Source organism: Diospyros lotus, chromosome 1 (genome assembly GCF_014633365.1).
Source record: "Diospyros lotus cultivar Yz01 chromosome 1, ASM1463336v1, whole genome shotgun sequence".
NCBI classification, from domain to species: Eukaryota; Viridiplantae; Streptophyta; class Magnoliopsida; order Ericales; family Ebenaceae; genus Diospyros; species Diospyros lotus.
Genome location: NC_068338.1, coordinates 19,394,501 through 19,417,888, shown reverse-complemented (window position 1 = coordinate 19,417,888; position 23,388 = coordinate 19,394,501). Strand labels below are relative to the sequence as shown.

General features: G+C 38.2%; 1 protein-coding gene across 2 annotated transcripts in view; it reads left to right on the top strand.

The window, feature by feature from the left end:
* Positions 1 to 23,388, top strand: part of LOC127813159 (la-related protein 1A) — an 85,607-nt gene that overhangs the window by 33,427 nt on the left and 28,792 nt on the right. For both annotated transcript variants that reach the window (XM_052353967.1, XM_052353973.1), the window contains exons 4-7: positions 836 to 926; positions 1,186 to 1,257; positions 1,434 to 2,002; positions 8,772 to 8,841. In XM_052353967.1, the coding sequence (XP_052209927.1) occupies positions 836 to 926; positions 1,186 to 1,257; positions 1,434 to 2,002; positions 8,772 to 8,841 (802 nt within the window). The remainder of the gene's footprint in view (positions 1 to 835; positions 927 to 1,185; positions 1,258 to 1,433; positions 2,003 to 8,771; positions 8,842 to 23,388) is intronic.

The following is a 23,388-nucleotide window of genomic DNA, read 5'->3' as shown; positions in this document are numbered from 1 at the left end:
GGGGAGATATAACAGATGAGATTAATTTGCGACAATTAAGCTGCATTATATATTGCTTCCAATTCAGTCTTTCATGAGAGGACCAAACATATCGAGATAGATTGTCACTTCATCCGAGAGAAGATTTTATCTGGCTATATTACCACAGATTTTGTCAATTCCAATGATCAGTTAGCAGATGTCTTCACTAAGTCTCTCAGGGGTCCTCGAATTGAGTATATTTGTAGCAAGCTTGGCGCATATGATATATATGCTCCAGCTTGAGAGGGAGTGTTGAGTTATATGGTTATAGTCCAGGGTTAATCCTATGATAGAGTCCATGGCCCATTGTATTTGTGTATATATATATAGGTGTATAGTCTATGAATTTAATTAAGTGGTTTTATACATATTAAAAGCTAGGGTTTACTTCCTAAGCTTCACAGGATTCATCTTCCAAGTCCACCATTTTTCTATGGGTCGCACTGACACCAATTAAAATTTATCTCAAGTGCTATTTAATTCATGTAAGTTAATTTTTACAAGATAAAATTCCTTCAAAATTTAAAAAAAGTTTTTTGAGTGTTATGCTCACAGCCCCTCAAAATAATTATGTCCTCAAAATTCATTTTTCATTAATTTTCAAGGCATTTAATGTTTTTTTTTTTTGAAAATTAACACTTCAAAATCTCGTAATTTGAGGCATTACACTTCAAGTCTCCATTAATAGTGATGCTTTTTTCATTTTGTCTGAAGAAGCTTGTAGAATTGGCAATTTAATTGGCAACTGTTTTCTTGATGTGTTATGAACAATGATTCATATAATTGTTGAGTTGATCACATTTTATTCTGGCAGTGATGGAAATTTGCAGCATGATCATTACTTGATTTCTTTGATGGATGAGCAAGGCTGGGTTCCAATATCCAAAATTGCAGACTTTAAAAGGGTATGGTTTTACTGAGTTTTGTATGATATTTACGTATCATAATGCTTCAAATTACTTACGTTGTTCTCTCTCCCTTGGGGTGTAGAACTACTTGACACGTTCTATTTTAAGTGTGATATTGTAGCCTTGGTGCTAATTTTAGTAAAAGTATCTTTCTTTGTTGCATACTTGGTATGTAGTTAAACATATCCTCCTTTACTGTCTTCAAATTTTTTCTATTTATTATACTCATATTGTTGTCTCATATGACGTGATGCAGGTGAAGAGCATGAGTACAGACATAGATTTCATACTTAATGCTTTGCTTAGTTCTTCTGCTATTGAAGTGCAGGTTTTAATAAACTCCTTTTTCATTTTCTTTTTACCCTCCAGCCTTTCTATATATTTATCTTTTTAATTGTTGTGGTGGAATAATCTTCTTGTGATGTTTCTGCTCTTACATTCTGTGACAAGATACCTGGGTTTGTTTTGTGGTATCATTTACATGGGTTTGTGTTGCTCCTATAGGGTGACAAGATACGAAGGCGTTATGAGTGGTCACAGTGGATCCCAGCTTTGGCGGAGGAGAAATTATCATCTGCTGCAAATAGGCCCCAGGAGCCACCAGCGGATAAGGGGACTGTTGTTCTAGAGAATGATTTTGATGAGAGGTACAAAAAGCCAGCTAATGATGAGAGTTTGGTGGATCAATTATCAGTTGAGAAGGATGATAAAAAAATGTCAACAAATTGTAGTGCTGAACAGAATAGTGAATTAGTTCTATCTGATGGTGGAACTCAAGGATGTAGTGTAGAAAATATTGATTTAAGCAAGGGATTGAGTTCTGAGTCAGGCATAAACTTCTCAGATCCTGGCCTTAATGATGTTCCTGTGAGCCCAAACTTCCAACAGGAGTCTGAGCCTTCAAGGATGTCTACCCGTAAAGACCATCAAATGAAGAGCAAAGCACCCTCAGATTTTGCTACACAGAGCCTGGATGACCTATCTAATGATTTTGCAAGCACGTTTATGCTGGATGAAGAGCTAGAACTTGAGCAGAGAACAAGGAAAAAGGATCGTCTTTCTTCAGTAAGAAGGTAGTCAACGCTTCCTTTTGTGTTTGATACTTTCTTTCCTGGTCTGTTGATCTGCACTCTCATTTTTCCAATTTGTTAAGTAAATTGAAATGAAGTGGAATTATTATTGTAGTAGTTAGGACTAAAGCAAAACAGAATTAAATTTTGTCACCTATGCAAAATCAAAATCAGAAACACAGATTAAAAGTGGTTCAGCAATGTGCCTATGTCCATGAGTGAAGGAGAATAAAAAACTCACTGTGTGGATAATAGATTTACAACAAGAGAAAAATCTTTCAACCCTAAAACGCCAATAAAACTAAACTCGTAATCCAAGAGAGACAGATTAAAAGTGGTTTAAATAATATGCCTATGTCAATGGGCAAAGGAGAACAATTTTTTTTTCACTATGTGAGTAATGGGTTTACAGGAAGAGATCTCTCAACCCCAAAACTCTAATACACCCAAACTCCTAATCCCTTTGAGAATTCTGTAATGCTCACAACACTTTGAAAATCAAATATTGAGGAACTATTTATAGAGAAAGGATGAATAAGAAATCCAAACTTATTGAAATTTTAGATTGGGTATAGAAATCCTATCTTTACTCCATTTTTGATTGGGTTAGAGGAATTTGAATGAAAGGCAATCTCAATAGAAATGTTTAACACACCAATTCTGGGAGTTACAGGATCAACATACCTTTCATCAATATGTCCTTTTGGTTTTCTTAACTTCATACTTTCTCTTCAATGGGGAATGAGAACACTGGACAAAGAGGATTTCTTTGAAAGGAAGATGAAAAATAATGTAGAAGGGTGTAAAGGGTTGTGCTTAATTCTGCTGAACAAAGCCTTAATGCTGCTAGATTTGCTGTCTTATTGTTTTGTCTATAAAGGTCATTTTTTTCACCAAGCACATTGAAGAGTCCCACTAAAGGTTTTTGACCCATCTTACTATATGTTTTAGTCTTCTGTCATGACCCTAGGGTTTCAATAGAGAAATTAGGGCCAATTGTAGGAAGAATTAGGGGAGAATTGGAGAAAGAGAGGGAAAACGGAAGAGAAGAGGGGAAATTAGAGAGAATTAGAAGGGGAAAGATGGGAAGAGAAGCTGAAGGGAGGAGAAGACAAGTCCACAAGGGAGAGAGAGAGTTTGGGAGAGAGGAGAACAACTATTTCAATTGATATTTCCGGATATCCTCACAACAACAGCCTAGTAGCTTTATATAGCTACCACAACAGCTTACAATCAGCCTGGTGGTTATTCCTCTAACAATATTAACAGCTCCTCTAAACTACATAACTGCCATTTAACAGCCTATTGTTACAGCCATCTAACTGTTAACCCTACTGACCATCTAACTACCGTATAGGGTCCTGACATCTTCTACCAGTAAATCTCATAATGTTTCTTCCCCTCTAGGTTTTTTAAGCACTCTTACTAATCTTATGAATCTTTTAATAATTTTTAACTCTTATGTTACTTTCTCTATTATATGTTTTGCAGTTCCTATTTATGGTTTGACCTAGTTGACTCTGTCTAGGTATTAAAATGTGCTCTTCTTATTTGGAATATTTTTGATGTTTAGAAGCTCCTAATGTGGTCGAGCTGTTATTCTACTTGGAGCTGTTATTTAAAGCCTGCCCTTTGTTGCATGGAACCAATACAACAACAATAACAAAACCATCGGGCCTTAATCCTAGTAGGTTGTCACGCCCTGAGTTGAGGGTTGGGCAATTTGGGAATTGGGGTGAAATTTCAAGAAAGAAGATAGAAGTTCAGGAAGAAATAGATAGATAGAGAGAGAGAGAGAGAGAGAGAGAGAGAGAGAGAGAGAGAGAGTTCTGTTATTCCGAAAACTGCTTTAAGTCTTCTACAACAGCCTTCTCAAAGGCTACTCCTTTCAGTTAGATAGCTAACTGTCAGCTTAAGGAGTTGTAACTGTTCTAACTATTCTACCATCTATCTCCAACCGCCTGCAACCACTTAACCTCTTGTTGTTACAGTGGGTTATAAGAATTCACCCCCAATGTCTAATGAATCATGCTAGATGTACACCATTTTTGTACATCTTGAGCTACATAAGGGGGTATTATGACCAAAATACCCCGCGCTTCACATGCGCCTCACGCGCCTTTATGCGTCTCATGAGAGACTTTTTTGTTATTGGTACACCTTTATGTAGGCCAAGTAAAGGTGTAGCCCAAGGTATACACAAAGGTGTACCAATAGCATTTTTCATGTCTAATCTACCCTTTGGAGTTGGGACATAACATAGGTGTGATTGGCTGCATGGATTCTATCTTGTAAATCATCTTTATCCTTTATCTTAATTTTTCTAAGATCATTCTATTGAATGTCATTCCTAAGTTTTTCACCAAGTTTTCTTTGGTCTTCCTTTGCTTGTTAAGCTACAAATTTGATTTCTTCCATCTGTCTGCATAAGTATCTATCAGTTTTTTTTTTTTTTTTCACATATCCAGACCGTCATATTCACATCTTGTGCATTTTATTTTCTATAGACACCACAGTAATCTTGTTATGCATAATCTTTGATTTAACCTTCAAGAATAGGGTTCAATAAGTTGAGCCTAGTGTTGGCTAGTGAAAAGCTCTAGTTAGAATGGGGAAGAGAAATTCTCAAGGGGGAAGAGGAGGAGAGAACAAAATTGCAATCATATTTCAGAAAATAAATACAAAAAATTTTATGCTAGAATATTGGAGGGAAGAGTTCTTTAGGGGTGAACTCTTCAACTAATTCTCCATCTAATTATCCTCCAACTAACTGTTTAACTAACAGATTTTTTTACAATAATGAATAAACCAACTAGCAGTATAACTAACATAACTACTACAAAGCTAGCATTCTCTGCAACCAGTAATTGCCACTGTGCTGTAATTCTTTTTTTTTTTTAAATAATTATAATGACTTGTTGTTAGTTCTCTAGCATTCATATCATTGCCCTACTCTTCCAAAAATGACCTCAGTGTTTAAGTTAGGATAGTTGAAAAAATTGTTAGAAATCTTCCTGAGTAGCCTCTTTTGCTGGTAAAGCCCATACACTGCACCAAAAATGATGTTCACAAAAAATTATGCTTTTTTGTTTACCATTCATTTATTGATGGAATTGGAGGGTTATTTTGTCCATCATGTTGGTTTTGAAAGGGCAAGGCTTGAAAAACCAACACTTGGTGGATCAATGCAAGGGATATGAGGTTTTAAAGCTTTTTCAAAACAAACGCACAATGGAAGCAAAACGACCCTTGCAAGACCCGGTATAAGTCATCCACATGCCCAAACAAAACCAACCATAGGGGGTTTATGGAAATACCTTCGAGGAAGCTTTGCTAGTGCTGGTTGTTCACAAAGTTGCTCCAAGAAGCTCCCATGTACTTGCAAGCTGGGTGACCAACCCGTCTCCTCAAATGTGGAGGTCCTAGTCTGTCCATGCCCGAGCTGCCACCAAACCCTTCCCTGGAGCACGACTAGCACCCTCTTGGAGAAGGTGACTCGAAGCTAGAGCTACTCCACGGGTTGCTATCTCGTTATCCAACAACTAGGGTCTAGGATGAGAGAGCAAGCTATCGAGAGAAGGAGCAAGCACAGCCCTTGAAGTTTGCAGCCATGGAGGAACAAGATGGAGCAGGAAGAACAAGCAAGAACAAGGAGGAAGAAGAAGCAGCTTTGAGCTTCTGGAATTCTCTCCAAATTCTCCAAGGTTCTAGACGTCCAAGCTTGGTGGTGCTTCCTCCACCTTCTCACTCATTTATATATACGCACTTCATGGGAGGCTGTGCCCAACAGAAATGGTCGACAACCTCTAAACAACGGTCGACAGTTCCGCCTACAACCACCTAGAAATATATATATATATATATATTACACTTTGCCCCGCTATTATCGAATAATAGCCTTTTCACTAACACTTAGTGAAACCAAGGCCCCGTTAACTTTTAACGGTGTGCTCTGCTAACACTTTAGTGGTCTCCCATACAATTGAATCTAACTGGTTAACGCTTAATCGCAACCGGTATCATTAAACACTTTAATGAAGAGGAACACGCTTACAACAAGGGATCACTAATTGGCACTACACTTGGTGTGTGTGTGACTCTCTAGGTTCATTGCCATGTAGCAAACAAGACACCTCAACTCTTTGATGCCAGTTGAATGTTTCAACTTACTAAGAGGATCTCTCCAAATTCTCATAGCATTCTGAAAGATCTCGAGTATCCTTTAGTCAGGACTCAGGACGATCCTAACGGCAATGAAAGTCTAAACTTCTGATGAACCTATTAAGGTTATTTGATTATTGTGTTCTATAATTCTTCCATTGTCTAGCATCTCGACCGAGTGAGAGTCATGGACTGATTAAACTCACAGAACTCGGTAATTATGTCAGATCTAGTATAGTGTGATCGAGGTAGCATCTCGGAATGACTTCCGACATTGGTAACACTTTGTTGATCATGCTCACCCTGGCTAGGGATTTACCAACCACAACCAATTAAGACTATATAGGATGTTCACCCCCATCTGATGGAGGGCAATGGATCCCATTAGCTGCTTCCATACACCACTGCCTAAAGACCACACAGAGAGCATTCCCACATCTTACTTCGGATGGTTCCGCTTAACGACAAATCTTCGACACCGATGCATAAGATAACTCTTTCGTCTTCAATTAGATGACCAGATACACACTTAGGAACTAGTGACAAATCATTAATTCTTAAAACCATGCGATCTGTCGCAGGTGTCACATTCGGTAAATGTTCGACTAACATCCATTCACATGTCTACTATCTGCATGTCATGCAAGATGGTATATGACTCACCACCCACACTCATTAGCATCTCATGCTGAATAATGGCAGTAGTACACGTGCTGGTCCGTAATGGATTAATCATATTCCCCTTCTGATAAATCTCAGACCAGGAATTCCTTTAAGACAACTTGAACTAGAAATCCGTGTCATATCATTCTTAAAGAGTCAGATCTCTACCAAGATATTTAGAGACTCATTCATAAATGAAAACAGAGAGTATGGATGAAGATATAATCTCATATATAATAATTATATATGTGACAAGATTACATCATTAGTGCCAAACACATACATCACATGTAGTGTAAATCTAGCATTTAGGGCACTAACACTAACATGTTTGACCTCATAGCTTGGAAGTTGATGTATATTTTAATTCCAATTCTATTGGAAGGGGTTGCCATCTTGAGTTCCTTGCTACTTATTTAACTTAACTGATTGGTTATGTTGATAGTGCTGCATAAATTTCTTGGGAATGCTGCACTTGGTTGACTAGGTGTTTTTTTTTTTTTTTTATTGTTATTCTATCATTATTTTAGTTTCAGTACTTTGCTGCAATATGCCGACTGCATGTGCTTGCCAGTCTGAACATTAGTTTTGTTATTGAAAGGTGAAATACTCTTGTGACTGGATTATTGCTTTGGATTCTTATTTTTGTTGTCTTGTGATGGTTATGATGCTACTGCACAACTGATGAGCATAGGGCCTAGGAGAGAACCAAGGAATTTTATGGTCAAATGTGTTAGGCTTCAGATCTTAGATTATGGTTGTGGAATAAATATTAGTGTTATAAATAGAATAAATATCACGTTTGGATTGCTTCTTTGTTTGAGCGTTAGAGAAAAGTCATCCTTTACGGTAAGGAAAGAGTGGTTTAACCTAGCCCCAGAATGATTAGGGTGACTAGGGTTTGAGTTTTATAATCATCAGGAGGTTAGGCTTTTAGATTGGTTTTAAGATTTCACAAATGCTGATTGTGCTGGTTAGAAAACAACTGGTTTTAAATGAAGAGAGAGAAGAAGAAAATGTATACAAACCTTATGATCACTGTTAGAAATAGTATGAGGAATCTCAATTAGAAGAATGAAAGTACAATATCACCCTGGAGAGCGAAATATGCATAGGGTATATTCAACCTTGTGGAATTGTCTCTACAAGGCTTCGTTTTGAAGATAAGCATAGAAAATTTCTTGTCAGGGAGTATATTTCTCTCTAGTTATGATTCAGTTAATATGAAGGACAAAAAACATGTGACCAAAAAAGAACAATACATAAGAGGACTAAGGTATCTGCAAGCTGTAAAATAGTGAAAATGTCAGAGATTAAAGGATAATTGGATGTTCTCTTATACCGTGGTTATGAAAAGATTAAATATTCTCTATAAGAGGGTTATCTTGTCGATTCAGATAAATGCATTTAATAAGTAGTACCTAAAGATGTTGGGGCCACCATTGGTGTAGTTTTGTGCGCATGCATGCTTTCTCCTTTTCTTGCTCTTGCAAGCATGTATTCTAAGGTTCTGATTTGCTTCATAGCCCTTACAGATTTTTCTTAGTTCAATATATGTACTACTTATAGGATTTATTTGTTGGATGATAAATATGTCCTGCCATAATTGTTTGGCAGTCTTATCTTTTCTCAATTCAGGTTTTTGTACTGATTGAAGCTTTTTCACATAGCAGAGAAGTAAAATACTGTTGATGTTGTTTACACGAAGAACCATATGCTTAATTTTTTTTTTCTGAATTGCTTGATCATTAATAATTTACTGTAGGAGTATTGAGAATCTTTTGTGGCTTGATATACTCTGTTTTTGGAATAATGGGTACACGAATATCAGTTTTAAAATTATAACACATATTTTCTATGAGTTTTAACTGATTGTTTCGTACATCTTTGATGATCTACTACTTGTAATAACTATTTTGTTAAATTTTGATGACATTACTGTCCAAAGGGTTGATGATGAAGATGAGGAGATGGCTGTCAGTGATCAGGCTGTGGAGCGGCTTGTAATTGTCACCCAGGTGAGGCTGTTAAGCCGAAGATTCACTGGTCTTTTCCTTGAAGTGTTCCTTTTATATTTTATTTTGTGCTTAAAAATGCTGTTACTTGATGTGTCATTTGCAATTTTTTCCCCTACTTTCAGGTCTTTCTGGACAGGTTACTTTTTATTTTATACTGTTTTAAGGGCGATAAAATTTCTTTTGTTTTCTTCTTCTTCTTCTTCTTTTGTCTTTTTCTCCCCCCTGTCAAGGACCATAATAATGCTAGATAAATATCCCAATTTAATATGAAGAAATTAGGTAGAAGTATTATGGAATCACACCACCGTGTATAATTCATTGACTTGTGAGACATATATACACAAAAGTCCTAAAACATCTACTAAAAAATCTCCTAACCATTCTCTTATTTTGCAGGACTAGATTACAATCAGTGTTCTAAAACGCGCTAGGCACTAGTCGGGTGCCCGATTGGGGCCTAGCGCCTAGGGTGCCTAGGCGGGGCCTAGGGAAATTGTTTTTTTTGAACATTTTGATGTTATTTTCAAGAAAATCAAAGTTGGAACAATAAGTGAAATAATGGAATTATACTTGAGAAAACAAATTGTTGTAGATCAGTTTTGGGTTTAGGAAGGTAAAAGCAATAATAATGCAATATAAATCATATATGAAGAATCTAACTAATAACTATCTAATTGAATTTCTTCCTCTCCATATTCTTTTAGCATACGATCTTCATCATACTCAAAATCAAATTCATTGATTTCTTGCTCATCTTTTTCTTCTGATTGGAAATTATCTTCATGAAGCTCTCTCATCCTAGAACTTCTTCGAGGTTGAAGCATCTCGTCTACTTTGGATGCTTCACCAACCACTTCCCAAGTAAGCTCCGTACCAGGCTCAACTTTTTCATTATCTCCTCCATCAACAATCCATCCTTGTGCATTGCTAGCATCACTAGCAAGTAGCACATCAACATTCCTGTCCTTCTCCTTCTTTTGCTTGTTCATCTGTTTTGCATTAAATTGGAGATAGACAAGATTGTTCAATCAATGCACATCCAGTCTATTTCTTTTCTTCGTATGTATCTACATAAATAAAATAAAAGCAATATCAATTTAAATGATAGATAACTAATTGATATTAAAGAAATATAGTTCACACTTTCATAGGGATAATGAAATTAAAATATTAAAAACGTTTTAAAATATGCACTAACCCATTCAAAAGTGCTCCAATTTCTTTCACAATCGGATGAACTACTGGTTAACAAGAGGATCCTTATTGCCATTCATTGCAAGTTTGGAGTTTGATTTGCATAAGTCATCCACCATGTAACTACATAAGTTAACAAGTATAAAGTAAACAAATTTATACACTAATACACAATAGGAACTAAGAAAAAGATTAAAGGAATTTTATACCTGGATTATAATTGTCATCATTTTTTGCACACCCTTGAGCTGCCCACACTTTTCCAAAAGCTCCCTCTTTACGATTATACTTTGGCAACTCATTATTTATGACATGACCTTGCAATTCACAATGATCATCACCATAATAAAACATCTCCACACAATTAAAAAGCCCATCCATTACTTCATTATCAAGATGTATATTCTTATTCTTGAAAAGGTAGTAGGGATTCAAAAGGTAAGCCGCCAAATGCAATGGACTATCTAACTTATCTTTCACCCTTGCTTCAATAATCTCTATAATAGGCTGATAGTTTTTCTCAATATTATTTAGGGTCTCCTTAATATCTTCCTTTGCCTGCTTAATCTCTCCATATAAAAAGCCCATAGAAGGCTTTCTATCTGCATCAACAATTCGAAGCACCTTCACCAAAGGTGCAAAAACCTTAAGGCATAAAGTTACACCATTCCAGAAAGCAATGCTCATCACAGTAGCATATGCTGCTTTCCTTTTAACGGTCTTTGACCATTTACACTCCTCCCATACAGAGCTGGTAAACATTGTCCTCAATTGGGCCTTTTTCTCCATCAAACTCTGCAAAGTAAGGAAAGAAGAAGCAAATCTAGTGACTCCCGATCTCACTATATCCCTCTTCTTTGTAAATGATTTAATTAAAGACAAGGTCTTATGGTGTGCATAAATGAAGATTGTCAAACTCTTGTCTTGATCAATGACTTTCTTATATCTCGACATTTTTCCAATACTTTCAAGCATCAAATTGATGGTGTGAGTAGCACATGATGTCCAAAAGATATTTGGCCTCTTCAGATTCAATAATTTTGCTGCTCCCATATTGTTGGCAGCATTGTTAGTTACTATTCGGATGACATTTTGTTGCCCAATTTGCTCAATATACTTGTCCGCATACTCAAAAGATGAGTTCACTTGTATATGCTTCGTCTGATGATTCTTTTGAAGAAAGAAAAGCAGTACCCATGCTAGAATTAACACATAAGTTCATGATGCTCCCTTCTTTTTCTGTCTGTCCAAGCATCTGTCATAATGGAGCACCCATTTTGTGCCCACTCTTCTTCATGCTTATTCAGTAACTCTTTCATTTTGTCAACCTCTTCCTTTAATAACGGTTCCCTCAATTGGTATTGACTAGGAGGTTTGAAGCTCGGCCCAAATTGACTAACCGCCTTAACAAACAATTTTAAGCTATCATGATCAATAGCATTGAAAGGTATACCAGCTTCGTACACCCATCTAGCATAATATCTCTGTACAGTCTATGTTCTCTCTGTAAAGAATGCTTCACTAATATTTTGCTGCCTTTGAGTCATTCTCCCACTCAAACAAATTTCAGGACTAATGGAGCTTGCAAACTTATCCATAGGGTCAAGAGTACGAGGCGCTTTTTTGCCCCCTAACTCTTGCAATTCATCTTCATCATTCCTCCCTTTTTAGAAATATTAATAGAGGATCTCATCAAATCTTCCTCTTGCTTCTTATTCTTCTTCTTAGTCTTTGCCTCGGCAATAGCATTCTTGCATTTAGCTTTATCATCCGGAGAAGATTTTGGACATGAAGAAACATTTTCGGAAATGTGGCCAATGTGTTCTTTTATTCTGTAAACTCCTCCAGACATAACTTTACCACACAAATTGCATTTAACTTTATCCATATTCTTCGTATTAATTAACTTTCCATACTCCCATCCGACATCATTTGATTTCCTTTTAAAAATTGAGGCGGCATCGGACGATGCTTCCGTACTCCCAATTCCATCTGGTATGACTTCCTTTTTTCTTTTTCCTGAGTAAATTGACATTGAATGATTGCATTAAAATAGACAACTAGCTGACAAACAAAGCCAAGGAGCCAAAGGTAGCTTGCTGCATGCTACTTGTTGGCTTTGTTTGTTGCTTGCTTGCAAGTTTCAATTACAAATATTAAAATATTTAAAACATTAATAAATATTTAAATAATCAAATATTAACATAAATAATAAATTAAATAACAAAAAGAAAAAAAAAACAATAGTAAGCAGCAGCAACGCTTGCTTATTACTTACTGGAGGGTGAGGAGTGAGGAAGACGAAAGAGAGAACCGGAAAGCAGTGTGGAATGAAGGTCGGTGGCGGTGTGCGACGAGAAGGCTAATAGAAATGGAAAGCGGTGACGACGACTCCGCAAGAGACGACGGCGACATGCAACCAGAGAGGTTGAGACAGAAAGGGCAAGCAGTGACGGTGACTCCGTAAGAGACAGCTGGCGGCGGTGCACGAGAGAGAGAAGGGGAAATAGACGAAAGAGATAAGGGGTAAGGGGAAACAAAAATCCTAATAATCAAATTATACAAAATGGATTAGGTGGCCCAGGCGGTTGATTAGGTCATAATCGGCTAGGTGGTTCACGCAGTGAGGCGGTCGCTTGGTACCGATTAGCCGGGCCGGCGCCTAAGGGGGCCGATTAGGCCATAATTGCGGTGGCCAGTGTCCGCCTAGTATCTCAGCGCCGCCTAGGCCGAGTTTTAGTTCACTGATTACAATACTTTAGCTATCTACTTTACAGATTTAGATCAACAAGAATTTGGATAACTTGAGATTGAATTATTCTTATTCTTTCTTATCTTTTAGATTGAATTTCTTAGTTAACTTAATCTACATTCTCGGGCCTTTTTGTTACTCATCTTCCTCCAATACTCTCTCTCAAGCTGAGGAATAGATGTCAATCATTCTCAGCTTGCCTCTAAGTGATTCAAAACCTTGTTTTTGCATTGCTTTAGTTAAGATATCAACTCCTTGATCTTTAGTAGGGACATAAGTGAGTCTTATGTCTCCTTCTTCCATCTCTTGCTTGATAAAATGCCTATCAATTTTGACATGTTTCATTCAGTCGTGCTGCATTGGATTGTTTACAATGTTGATAGTTGATTTGTTATCATTGTTTTGTAGTTTAGGAGATGATATAGGCATAGATAGATCTTTCATCAGTCTTTCTATCCACATTATCTCACAAATCCCTTGAGCAATAGCTTGATACTCAGCTTTTGCACTGCTATGAGCAACAACTTGTTGTTTTTTGCTCTTCCAAGTTACTAGGTTTCTCCACAGCTTGGAACAATGCCCTGATGTGGATCTACCATCCTTGATAGAACTTGCCTAATCAGAATCTGCATTGCCACTTATTCCTCTATCTTGATTTTTCTTGAACTACATCCATTTTCCAGGTGTTCCTTTGAGATACCTGAGGATATGGTAAGCTACTTCAAGATGTCTTTTAGTTGGTAAGTGCATGAATTGGCTGATGATACTTACAACACAGGCAATATTTGACCTTGTGTGAGATAGGTAGATAAGTTTCTGTACTAAGCGTTGATATTTCCCTTTGTCAACTTGATATTCTTCTTTCTATTCTTTATTCTTCCAATTGGGCTCTAGGGGAGTACTTTCTGGTTTACACCCTAGTTTGCCTGTTTCCCTTAGCAAATCTAGGATGTATTTCCTTTGAGATATAACGATACCTTCCTTGCTTCTTGCCACTTCCAATCCAAAAAAGTATCTTAATTCTCCCAACTATGTTACCTCAAATGCTTGCCTCAATTGATGCTTTAACTTCTCAATCTCTTGCTTGTTGTCTCCCTTGGTAATGATATCATCTGCATAAACTATCAAAATTGTTCTCCTTCCATCATCTTCAAGCTTTGTTAAAAGAGTGTGATCTTTCTGCCCTTGTTTGTATCCAAGCTCGTGTAGAGTATCACTAAGCCTCTTAAACCATGCTCTAAGAGATTGTTTAAGGTCGTATAATGATTTCTTTAGCTTGCATACTTTCCCTTTTGTGTCATTTTTCTCAAAACCTGGTGGTATTCTCATATAGATTTTTTCTTCCAACTCACCATTCAAGAATACATTTTTGATATCTAATTGATGTAGTCTCTAGTCTAGATTTATTGCCAAGGATAATAAAACCCAGATGGAATTTAATTTAGCCACTGGAGCAAAAGTTTCCTTGTAGTTCAAGCCCTGAGTTTGAGTGAATCCTTAAGTTACAAGTCTTGCCTTATACCTGTCAATACTCCCATCAGATTTATACTTCACAGTGAACACCCACTTGTTGTCTGTTGCTTTCTTTCCCTCTAGTAACCCCATAACTTCCCAAGTACCATTCTTTTCCAAAGCTTTCATTTCTTCCATAACTGTTGCCTTCCACTTTTCATCTTGTATTGCTTGATAAATATCTCTAAGAATAGCCACACTATCAAGACTAATAGTAAATGATCTGTATTGAGGAGATAATCTTGAGCATTCGAGATAATTTGAGATAGGATGTTTTGTGCAGGATCTTACCCTTTTCCTTAGAGCAATTGGAATACCTAGATCATCTTCTTTTCCATCTTACAATATGTTCTATGCCTTAGCATTTCTTGCAGCCACATTTTCTGGACTTACCTCTGAATTACATGATTTGGTTGGCTGAGGATCACGAGACCTTCTAGAATAAACCATTAATGATGGTTTATTTTGGACCTAATCATCTTCTTGAATTTTGGCGTTCTCTCTCTCCCCCTTGATGGCTTAGGACTGGAGGAATAGAATCTGAATTGGATTCAAGACTGGTTTGAGATGTTTCAGGATTAAGGACATGGGTTGGTAATGGAGCAATGAGTGGAGTAGAACAGGAAGAATAAGGTATTGGCATAATTGTACTCCAAAAATCTTCAGTTTTGGAGGTATTTCCCTGCAGAGGGTTGTCTTGAAAAAATGGTTGATGCTCGATGAAATCAACATCACAAGACAATGAATTTTCAGTTAGTGGGATTATAGCATTTATATCCTTATTGAGTAGGAGAGTATCCAACAAATATGCACTTGAGTGCTTTTGGGTCCAATTTGGATTGAGTAAGCTGGTTTTTGTGTACAAAAATAGTACATCCAAAAACCTTAAGACAGAGAGAATTTAGAACCTTGGTATGCTGAGGAAAGGACTCAAGAAAGACATTCAAAGAAATTTTAAACTCCAGAATTTTTGAAGGGAGTCTATCGATGAGATAGGCTACTTTAAGAACAGCTTCTCCCTAATAGACATTTGAAACTAATTGAGTAAACATTAGGGCTCTTGCTGGCTCAAGAAGATGTCGGTTCTTTTTCTTAGCTATCCCATTTTGTTGGGGATTGTAGGGACATGAGATTTGGTGAATAATACCATGCTCATTTAGGTATTGATTGAATTCATTGGAGAAGTACTCTCAACCATTATCAGATCTCAATATATGAATAGGTGATTGGAAGACATTTTGGACTATTTGATGAAACCTTTTGAAAACAAGGTAGGTTTCAGATTTGTCTTTCATTAGGAACAGCCAGCTAACTCTTGTGTGGTCATCAATAAGTGCGATGAACCATCTATTGTTTGTTAGGTTGGGAGTCTTAGCTGGTCCCCAAATGTCGCTATGGACCAAATGAAATGGTTTTGAAGGCTTATAGGTATGATTAGGATGAGAACTCTTGCTTTGCTTTGCAAGGATATAATGTTCACAATAGAAATTCTGAATTTTATTACTAGAAAGAGAAGGATACAAAACCCTAAGATACTCAAAGCTAAGATGTCCTAATTGTTAATGCCATAACATTAATTCGGATTCTGAAACAATAGCCAAAGAGGATTGAATAGATAACCTAAATTCGGTAGGATGATCAAGTCTTGAAATTTGATAAAATCCTCCCTTCTCCTCAGTATTTCCAATCAACTTCCCCGAGGATAGGTTGAAAAACATAGTGAGAATGAAAAAATGTTACTGAGTAGTCCCTTTCTTTAGTTATTTTACTTACTGATAACAAGTTGCATCTTAAATCAGGTAACATTAAGTGTTGATTTTAAGGTTAAGCCTGCTATGTAAGTTGTTCCTCTTCCTTGGGCTAAGGAGGTTGTACCATCAGCCATAAAAACAACAATGCCTTGATTACAAGGTTCATAATTGGATAAAATTTTAAGAGAACATGTCATGTGATTTGATGCTCCAGTGTTTATGTTCCAAAAGTTTGTAGAAAACCTTTGAGAAAGTAGAGAGTGACTTGTATTACCTAGTTTTTCCAAAGATGCCACTGGATTGTTGTCTGCAATTTCAGCCTTATTCACCTTAGTTTAGCTTAGTAATTGTTGTAGGGCCTCCAATTGATCGGCTGTTAAAGAAACAGTAGTTGAATTCCCTTTTTCAGCTTCTACCGTGTATGTGGACTAACCTAATTTTTGCTGATTCCTTGGCTTCCAATTTGCTGGCTTTCCATGGATCTTCCAGCAGGTTTCCCTAGTATGATAGGGCTTATTGCAATGGTCACACCATTGTTGAAGAAAATAACAGCAGATAGTATTTTGTGTTGCTGTTGTTTACTCTGATTTAATTGTTGTTAACTGATGTATCTATGTTTGTTAAGTTTGTTATCCTATATGTTAGTGAAGCTCTGCCTCTTTGTATTAATAGCTGAGTATAAATACCGGCTATCTTATGTTTTGTTATTTATTCAATGAGAAACTTGATTGAGGCATTCTTTCTATTATTCTCTTTTCCTATTCTTTTCTAATCTTCTATTCTCACATTGTATCAGAGCATGCTATGGCTTCTGATTCGAACTGTAGTGCTTCATCTTTCTCTCGATCTTCTGTACCTTCTCTTTTTGATTCGCAACTCGATTTCTCCTCGGTTTCCGAATGTGTGTATTGAATTGAAGGATGAATAGATGGCTGGAGAACTATTTAGTCAACCATCTAGGTTCAAAATAGCCAACATTGAAGATGATGAGAAGAGGGAAACACATGTGGTAAGTGTCTTTGTTGGATATAGTTCAATTCATGCAGGGTACAATTGTCTTCATCCTTCAGGTAGGATTTATATTTCTAGATATGTTCAATTTAATCCTACCGAATTTCCTTATCTACTTTTGTTTGCTTCCGCAACAGCTAGTCTTGTTCAGTCTTCTTCTTTGTGTTCTTCTACTACTGTTTTTCATTCACTTCCTTCTTTCCAGTCTAATGTTCCTCAAGTAGCACAACCTTCAGTGCCTTCTCGTGTAACTCAACCTTCATTACCCTCCTTGTCCTCACCTTCCTCTGATAATTCTGTCACTTCTTTTTTACCTCTCTCTCCAAACCAGCAACCATGTACCACTACTTATCCACATTCCTCTCAACCTAAAGCTGTACCTACACCCTCTGTTCACCCAATCTAAATCTGAGAAGCTTCTTTCATCTCCTCATGCTCTAATAAGTAACCTAGAACCTAGCTCAGTCAATGAAACTCTCTTTGATCCTCATTGGACTCAGGCTATGGAGGAAGAGTTTTATGTTCTTCAACATAATAACTCTTGGGAATTGGTTCCTTTCTCCCAAGATATGAATTTAATTGACTGTAAATGGGTGTTTCGGACTAAATACAAGGCTGATGGGTCTATTCTTAAACACAAGACATGATTGGTTGCTAAAGGGTTTCTTTAAACACCTGGAATAGATTACACAGAAACATTCAGTTCAGTAGTTAAGGCTCCGACTATCAGAGTATTGTTTTCTTTGGCAGTTTACTTTGGCTAGGATATTCAGCAAGTGGACATTAATAATGCATTTTTGAATGGAGAGCTTGTGAAGGATGTTTATATGTCTCAACCAGTAAGTTTTGTTGATTCTAGATTTCCTTCTTATGTTTGTAAGTTGAAGAAATCTTTGTATGGATTGAAACAAGCTCCACGAGCTTGGTACACTAAATTGAAATCAACATTGCAAGGTTGGGGTTTTTCAAGAGCTTTTTCTAATGCATCTCTTTTTATTAAATGCACTGATACAGCATTGCTCTTTCTTTTGGTGTATGTTGATGACATACTTGTCACGAGTTCTAACCCTATTTCTTTAAAAGCATGTATTCAGGATTTGGATGATCATTTTGCTCTCAAAACCTTAGGTTCAATAAGTTATTTTCTAGGTTTTAAGCATATGGAAAGGTTGTTGGTATGTACCTTACACAATCAAAATATATCTTAGATCTATTGAAGAAGGCTTCTATGCAAGATTGTAAGTCTTGTGATACACCTTTGTCTTTTGGGTTTTCATTTACTGATGAGGGAGAGCTGTTTTCAGATCCTACTTTATATCGGACTCTAATTGTTTCTCTTCAATATTTGACTCATACCAGGCATGATATTTCCTTTGTGGTGAATGGGCTGAGTCAGCTTTTATCCTCCCCTAAAATGGAGCATTGGTTAGTTTGTAAGCGTCTACTTCGATATCTTAAGGGCACAATTAATTTGGGGTTGGTATTTAGACCTATGGGAGGTGGTATTTCTTTGACTGTATTTACCGATGCTGATCATGTTGGATGTAAGATTACACAAAGGTCAACCAGTGGTGTTTGTGTGTTCCTTGGTTCAAATTTGATAGCTTGGAGTTCTAGGAAGCAGTCGGTGGTTGCTCGGTCTGTTGGTGAAGCAGAATACCGAGCTATGGCTCGAAGAGTTACTAAAATATTGTGGCTACAATCTCTATTTTCTGAGTTAGGATATCCTCTACATCATACTCCTATTTTGTGATGTGACAATATGGTAGCCAAAAGCATAGCAAAAAACCCTATTTTTCATTGTTGCACTAAGCACATAGAAATAAATGTGCATTTTGTTTGAGAAAAAGTTGAAAAAGGTGCGGTTGAGATCAAATATGTGCTGACTTTACATCAGGCGGCTGACATTTTTACCAAGTGTTTGCCTCTTGGTTGTCTACATTTTCTATGTAACAAGATTGGCCTGTAGATCTCCCCTATACAGGCACAGTTTGCTGGAGACTCCGATATCATAAAGAAGCATAGGAGTTTTAAGTCAGAAGGGAGGTCTAAATTGAGGGGAAATGTTGAAGAAAATAACAGCAGATAGAATTTTGTGTTGTTGTTGTTTACTCTGATTTAACTGCTGCTAACTGATGTATCTATGTTTGTTATCCTATATGTTGGTGAGGCTTCGCCTCTTTGTATTAATAGCTGAGTATAAATACTAGCTATCTTATGTTTTGTTATTTATTCAATGAGAAACTTGATCGAGGCATTCCTTCTATTATTCTCTTCTCCTATTGCTTTCTAATCTTCGATTCTCACAACCATTGTTTATCTTTTTAAACCTCCCCTTTAGTTGTGATAGGAAACTTTCCATGACATATATTCAGGGTCGAGTTTTGAATATACACCTCATTGTTTGAATGACCTAATGCAGGCAACACCACTTTCTTCCTACTCTCTTCTTTTCTTACCTCAGCAAACAATGAAAAATACTAAGACTTTTCCAATATTACAATGGGATTATGTTAGAACATGTGAAGGAGATACTAAGACTTTTCCAATATTACAATGGGATTATGTTAAATCAACATTTAAGACTTTATCTCTTTGCCCTAGTAATTGGTGGTTGTCATGATTCCAAGGATGTAATAGTAATTATGTATTATATGTGTTGTTGTAGGTTGTACATTATTGTTTTACTTTGCTGATGTAATGATTGTACTTTGCTATTGTAGCCTATATATAGGATATATTAGGTAGAGAATGGCATAGCCGAATGATAATTGAATCTTAGATTTCTCTTTCAAGTCTGATCTCTCTCATTTCCCTCTGATTGCATTTCTACCTCAATTCTTGTTACTCTCAAATTTAATAGCAATTTATAGTTTGAATGACTACATAACTTGCAAATGTGCCTATTGACTCCTGTGTTGACCTAAGAAATACAAATAAATGAATTTGATGTGTACTATTTACCTGAACCAATAAGTATGGCGATTATGAATGTCACGCAGGCAGTTACTAGGATAGATTTTTAATTTTTGCTTCTTAATGTAAGTTCCCTCCAGCTGTAGCAGTAGGCCATAGCAAGAGCAGTAGGTTGTTAGAATATTCTGTTACACGGTTAAGGGAGAGGGCCCACTGTCAGGGAATGATTTCCCAAATGTCCTTATATAGGACTCCTTTGTGCAGTGTAAAGGCATGAAAACACAATCCAAAATATTCTCTTTCAGTCTCTCTCTCTCGTCTATCCTCTCTCAAATTCCTTCCTTTCTCCTTTGCAATCCTCTCGGAATTGCGGAAAACCCAGCTATCGTCCAGCGGGGTTGTGACATATTGGTATCAGAGAACTGTTCTGGTCAGTGGGTGAGAAGGTCTATCGATGGCTGAAGGAACGCGTATGAAGAACTTTGAAACACAGTTGCAGCAAACTGGGGTGGTCGTGGCGGAATGTCAAAGTAAGATGGAGCAATTGGAGTTGGGTACGACTCGGAATCAGGAGGCTATCCTTGCACTGGACCTCCAGGTGGAGAGTGCCATGGATGGAATGGAAAGGAGGTTGGACGAGTCCATTACACGGGTACGAGAGGAACTAGCTGCATAAATGCAGCAATACATGGCCATGCTAGGCCGACAACAACCGATAAGGCTAGCACCTGACTTCCCTCCGAGAGAAGGGATAGACCCTGTTCCCCAAAGGGATAGAGCTGGTCGGGAGTTGGAAATACATGAGGAGGAGCTTACCCAGGGTGTCTGAGAAGAAGGAATACCGGAAAGAGGGCCAGCAAGCCCGGTGAACCATCAACCACAAGGGTTTCCTCTCCCTAAGATGGACATTCCAGTGTTAGAAGGGATTAATCCACGATGGTGGATAAGGAAATGCGAAAGGCTATTTGAATGGCATAATATTCCAGAGCTGCAGAAGGTGTCGCTGGCAGCAGCCTACTTCAATGAGGAGGTCGATGCTTGGTATCAAGGAGTCATACGGCTAAGGAGAAACCCGACATGGGAGGAGTTCACAGAGGCTCTATGTGGAAGGTTTGGAGAAAAAAGTATGGCCGACATTGTGGAAGAGTTCAACAAGCTTAAACAGTCAAGAAGTGTAGAGATGTACTAGATTCGAGGAGTTGAGGTCTTACATGATCCAATACAACCCCTACCTCACCGAAGCCTATTTTGTATCAAGTTACTTAAGTGGCCTCAATGATGAATTAAGGCCAATGGTTAAAGTGCTTAGACCCCAGACGGTAGCTCAAGTATTGGAAGATGCTCGACTATTGGAGTTGGCAGTAGAGGCCTTGTTAAAGAGGCAAAGGCAGTAGATAAGGGGAATGGTGGCAGGGACCCAAAATGGGGTAGGGAGGTATTTTAACCGGGAAGCAGGCAAGGGTACCAGCGGGGTAAGAGGAGTTGTGGGTCAAAGCGCAGCACCCCCTGGAGATCCGTTGAGGGAGCAAAGAAGAATGGCAGGACTATGCTTCCGGTGTAGGGACAAGTACCACCCGGGGCAGCCTTGCAAGAGGCAGATTCTGCTGTTAGAAGGGAATGAAGGAAGTGACCAGGAGGTGGAGGAAGAGATAGATGGGGATGACAGGGGCATGGAAGACAATGGAGAAATATCCATTCATGCCCTGAAGGGGGTGGCCAATAACAAAATTATCAAAGCAGGAGGCCAGGCCAAGGGAAGTACTCTGACGATTTTGATCGATAGTGGGAGTACCCACAGTTTTATTGATGAGCACACGGCAAGGAGGCTAAATTGCCAGCTGATAGGAACACCACCCTTAAGCATGACAGTGGCCAATGGCCAGAAGGTGTTGAGTACTTCGGCCTGCAATGGGTTTTCGTGGGAAATGCAAGGAGAGAAATTTGTAACCGATTTAAGATTGCTGCAATTGGGAGGCTGCGATATGGTCTTGGGGGTGGATTGGATGAATGGAGTAAGCCCAATTAGTTTTGATTTTAACCGCATGGAAGTGTCTTTCGAGAAGGAGGGCAAGAGAATGACCATCAGGAGCAGGAAAGAAGCTGGGGTGTGCAAGCTGATGTCTGGGAAAGTTTCGAAGAGAGTCATGAAGGGGAAGTGGGTTCAATGGGCACAACTCTTTTCAATAGTGCCCACAGAAGACACACCCAAGGAACAAGGAGAGTTGGGGTAGTATTACTTAACAGTCAGCAATCTAGAGGAGCCCCTTGATCAGGTAACACACTTGGCTTTACTTGATGAACTATTGGTGAAGTATGAGGACCTCTTTGCAGAACCAAGATCCCTACCCCCTAACCGACTGTTTAACCACTCTATCACCCTTAAACCAAACACCGAACCAGTTAATATCCGAGCCTACCGATACCCACATATCCAAAAGAATGAGATTGGCTAGGATGGTTAGGGATATGTTCCAACAATCCATTATCAAACCAAGCTAAAGCCCCTTTGCTTCCCCCGTTTTGTTAGTGAAAAAGAGGGATGGAATATGGCGGTTTTGTGTAGACTACCGCCACTTGAATTCCATCACAATCAAGGATAAATTTCCCATACCTTTAGTGGAAGATCTTTTAGACAAACTCCACAATGCCAAGTTCTTTTCCAAGCTTGATTTACGCTCGGGTTATCATCAAATTAGGATGAAACCCGAGGATACTCCTAAGACTGCATTCAAAACCCACCATGGCCACTTTGAATTTCTGGTAATGCCATTTGGGCTTACCAACGCCCCATCCACCTTTCAATCACTCATGAACCGCATCTTCGAGACCCACTTGCGGAAATTCATCTTAGTTTTCTTTGATGACATCCTTATCTATAGCCCCACCTTTGAACAACACTTATTGCACTTGTAAACCACCCTCGACATCCTCCGGTTCCACCAATTATTCATCAAGAAATCCAAATGTGAGTTTGGTCAGGGGCAGGTGGAGTATTTGGGGCACATAATCTCTGAGGGAAAGGTGAGCACTGATCCTAGGAAGATCGAAGCTATGGTGTATTGGCCGAGGCCCACAACTGTGAGGGCCCTAAGGGGATTTCTTGGGTTAACAGGCTATTAGCGGCGGTTTGTTAAGAACTATGGGGTCATCAGCTGACCATTGACGGAGCTGCTGAAAAAGGGAGAGTTTCATTGGGGCCCTAAGGCAGAAACATCATTTAACTAGGTGAAGGGTGCCTGAGTTGAAGCTGCTAGATTTTGAGAAGCCTTTTACCCTGGAAACCGATGCATGTGGCACTGGCATTGGGGCAGTACTAGCACAGCAAGGAAGACCAATTGCCTTCCTAAGCCAGGTGTTAGGTCCTATACACTCTGGGTTAAGCATCTATGAGAAAGAATTTTTGGCAGTCCT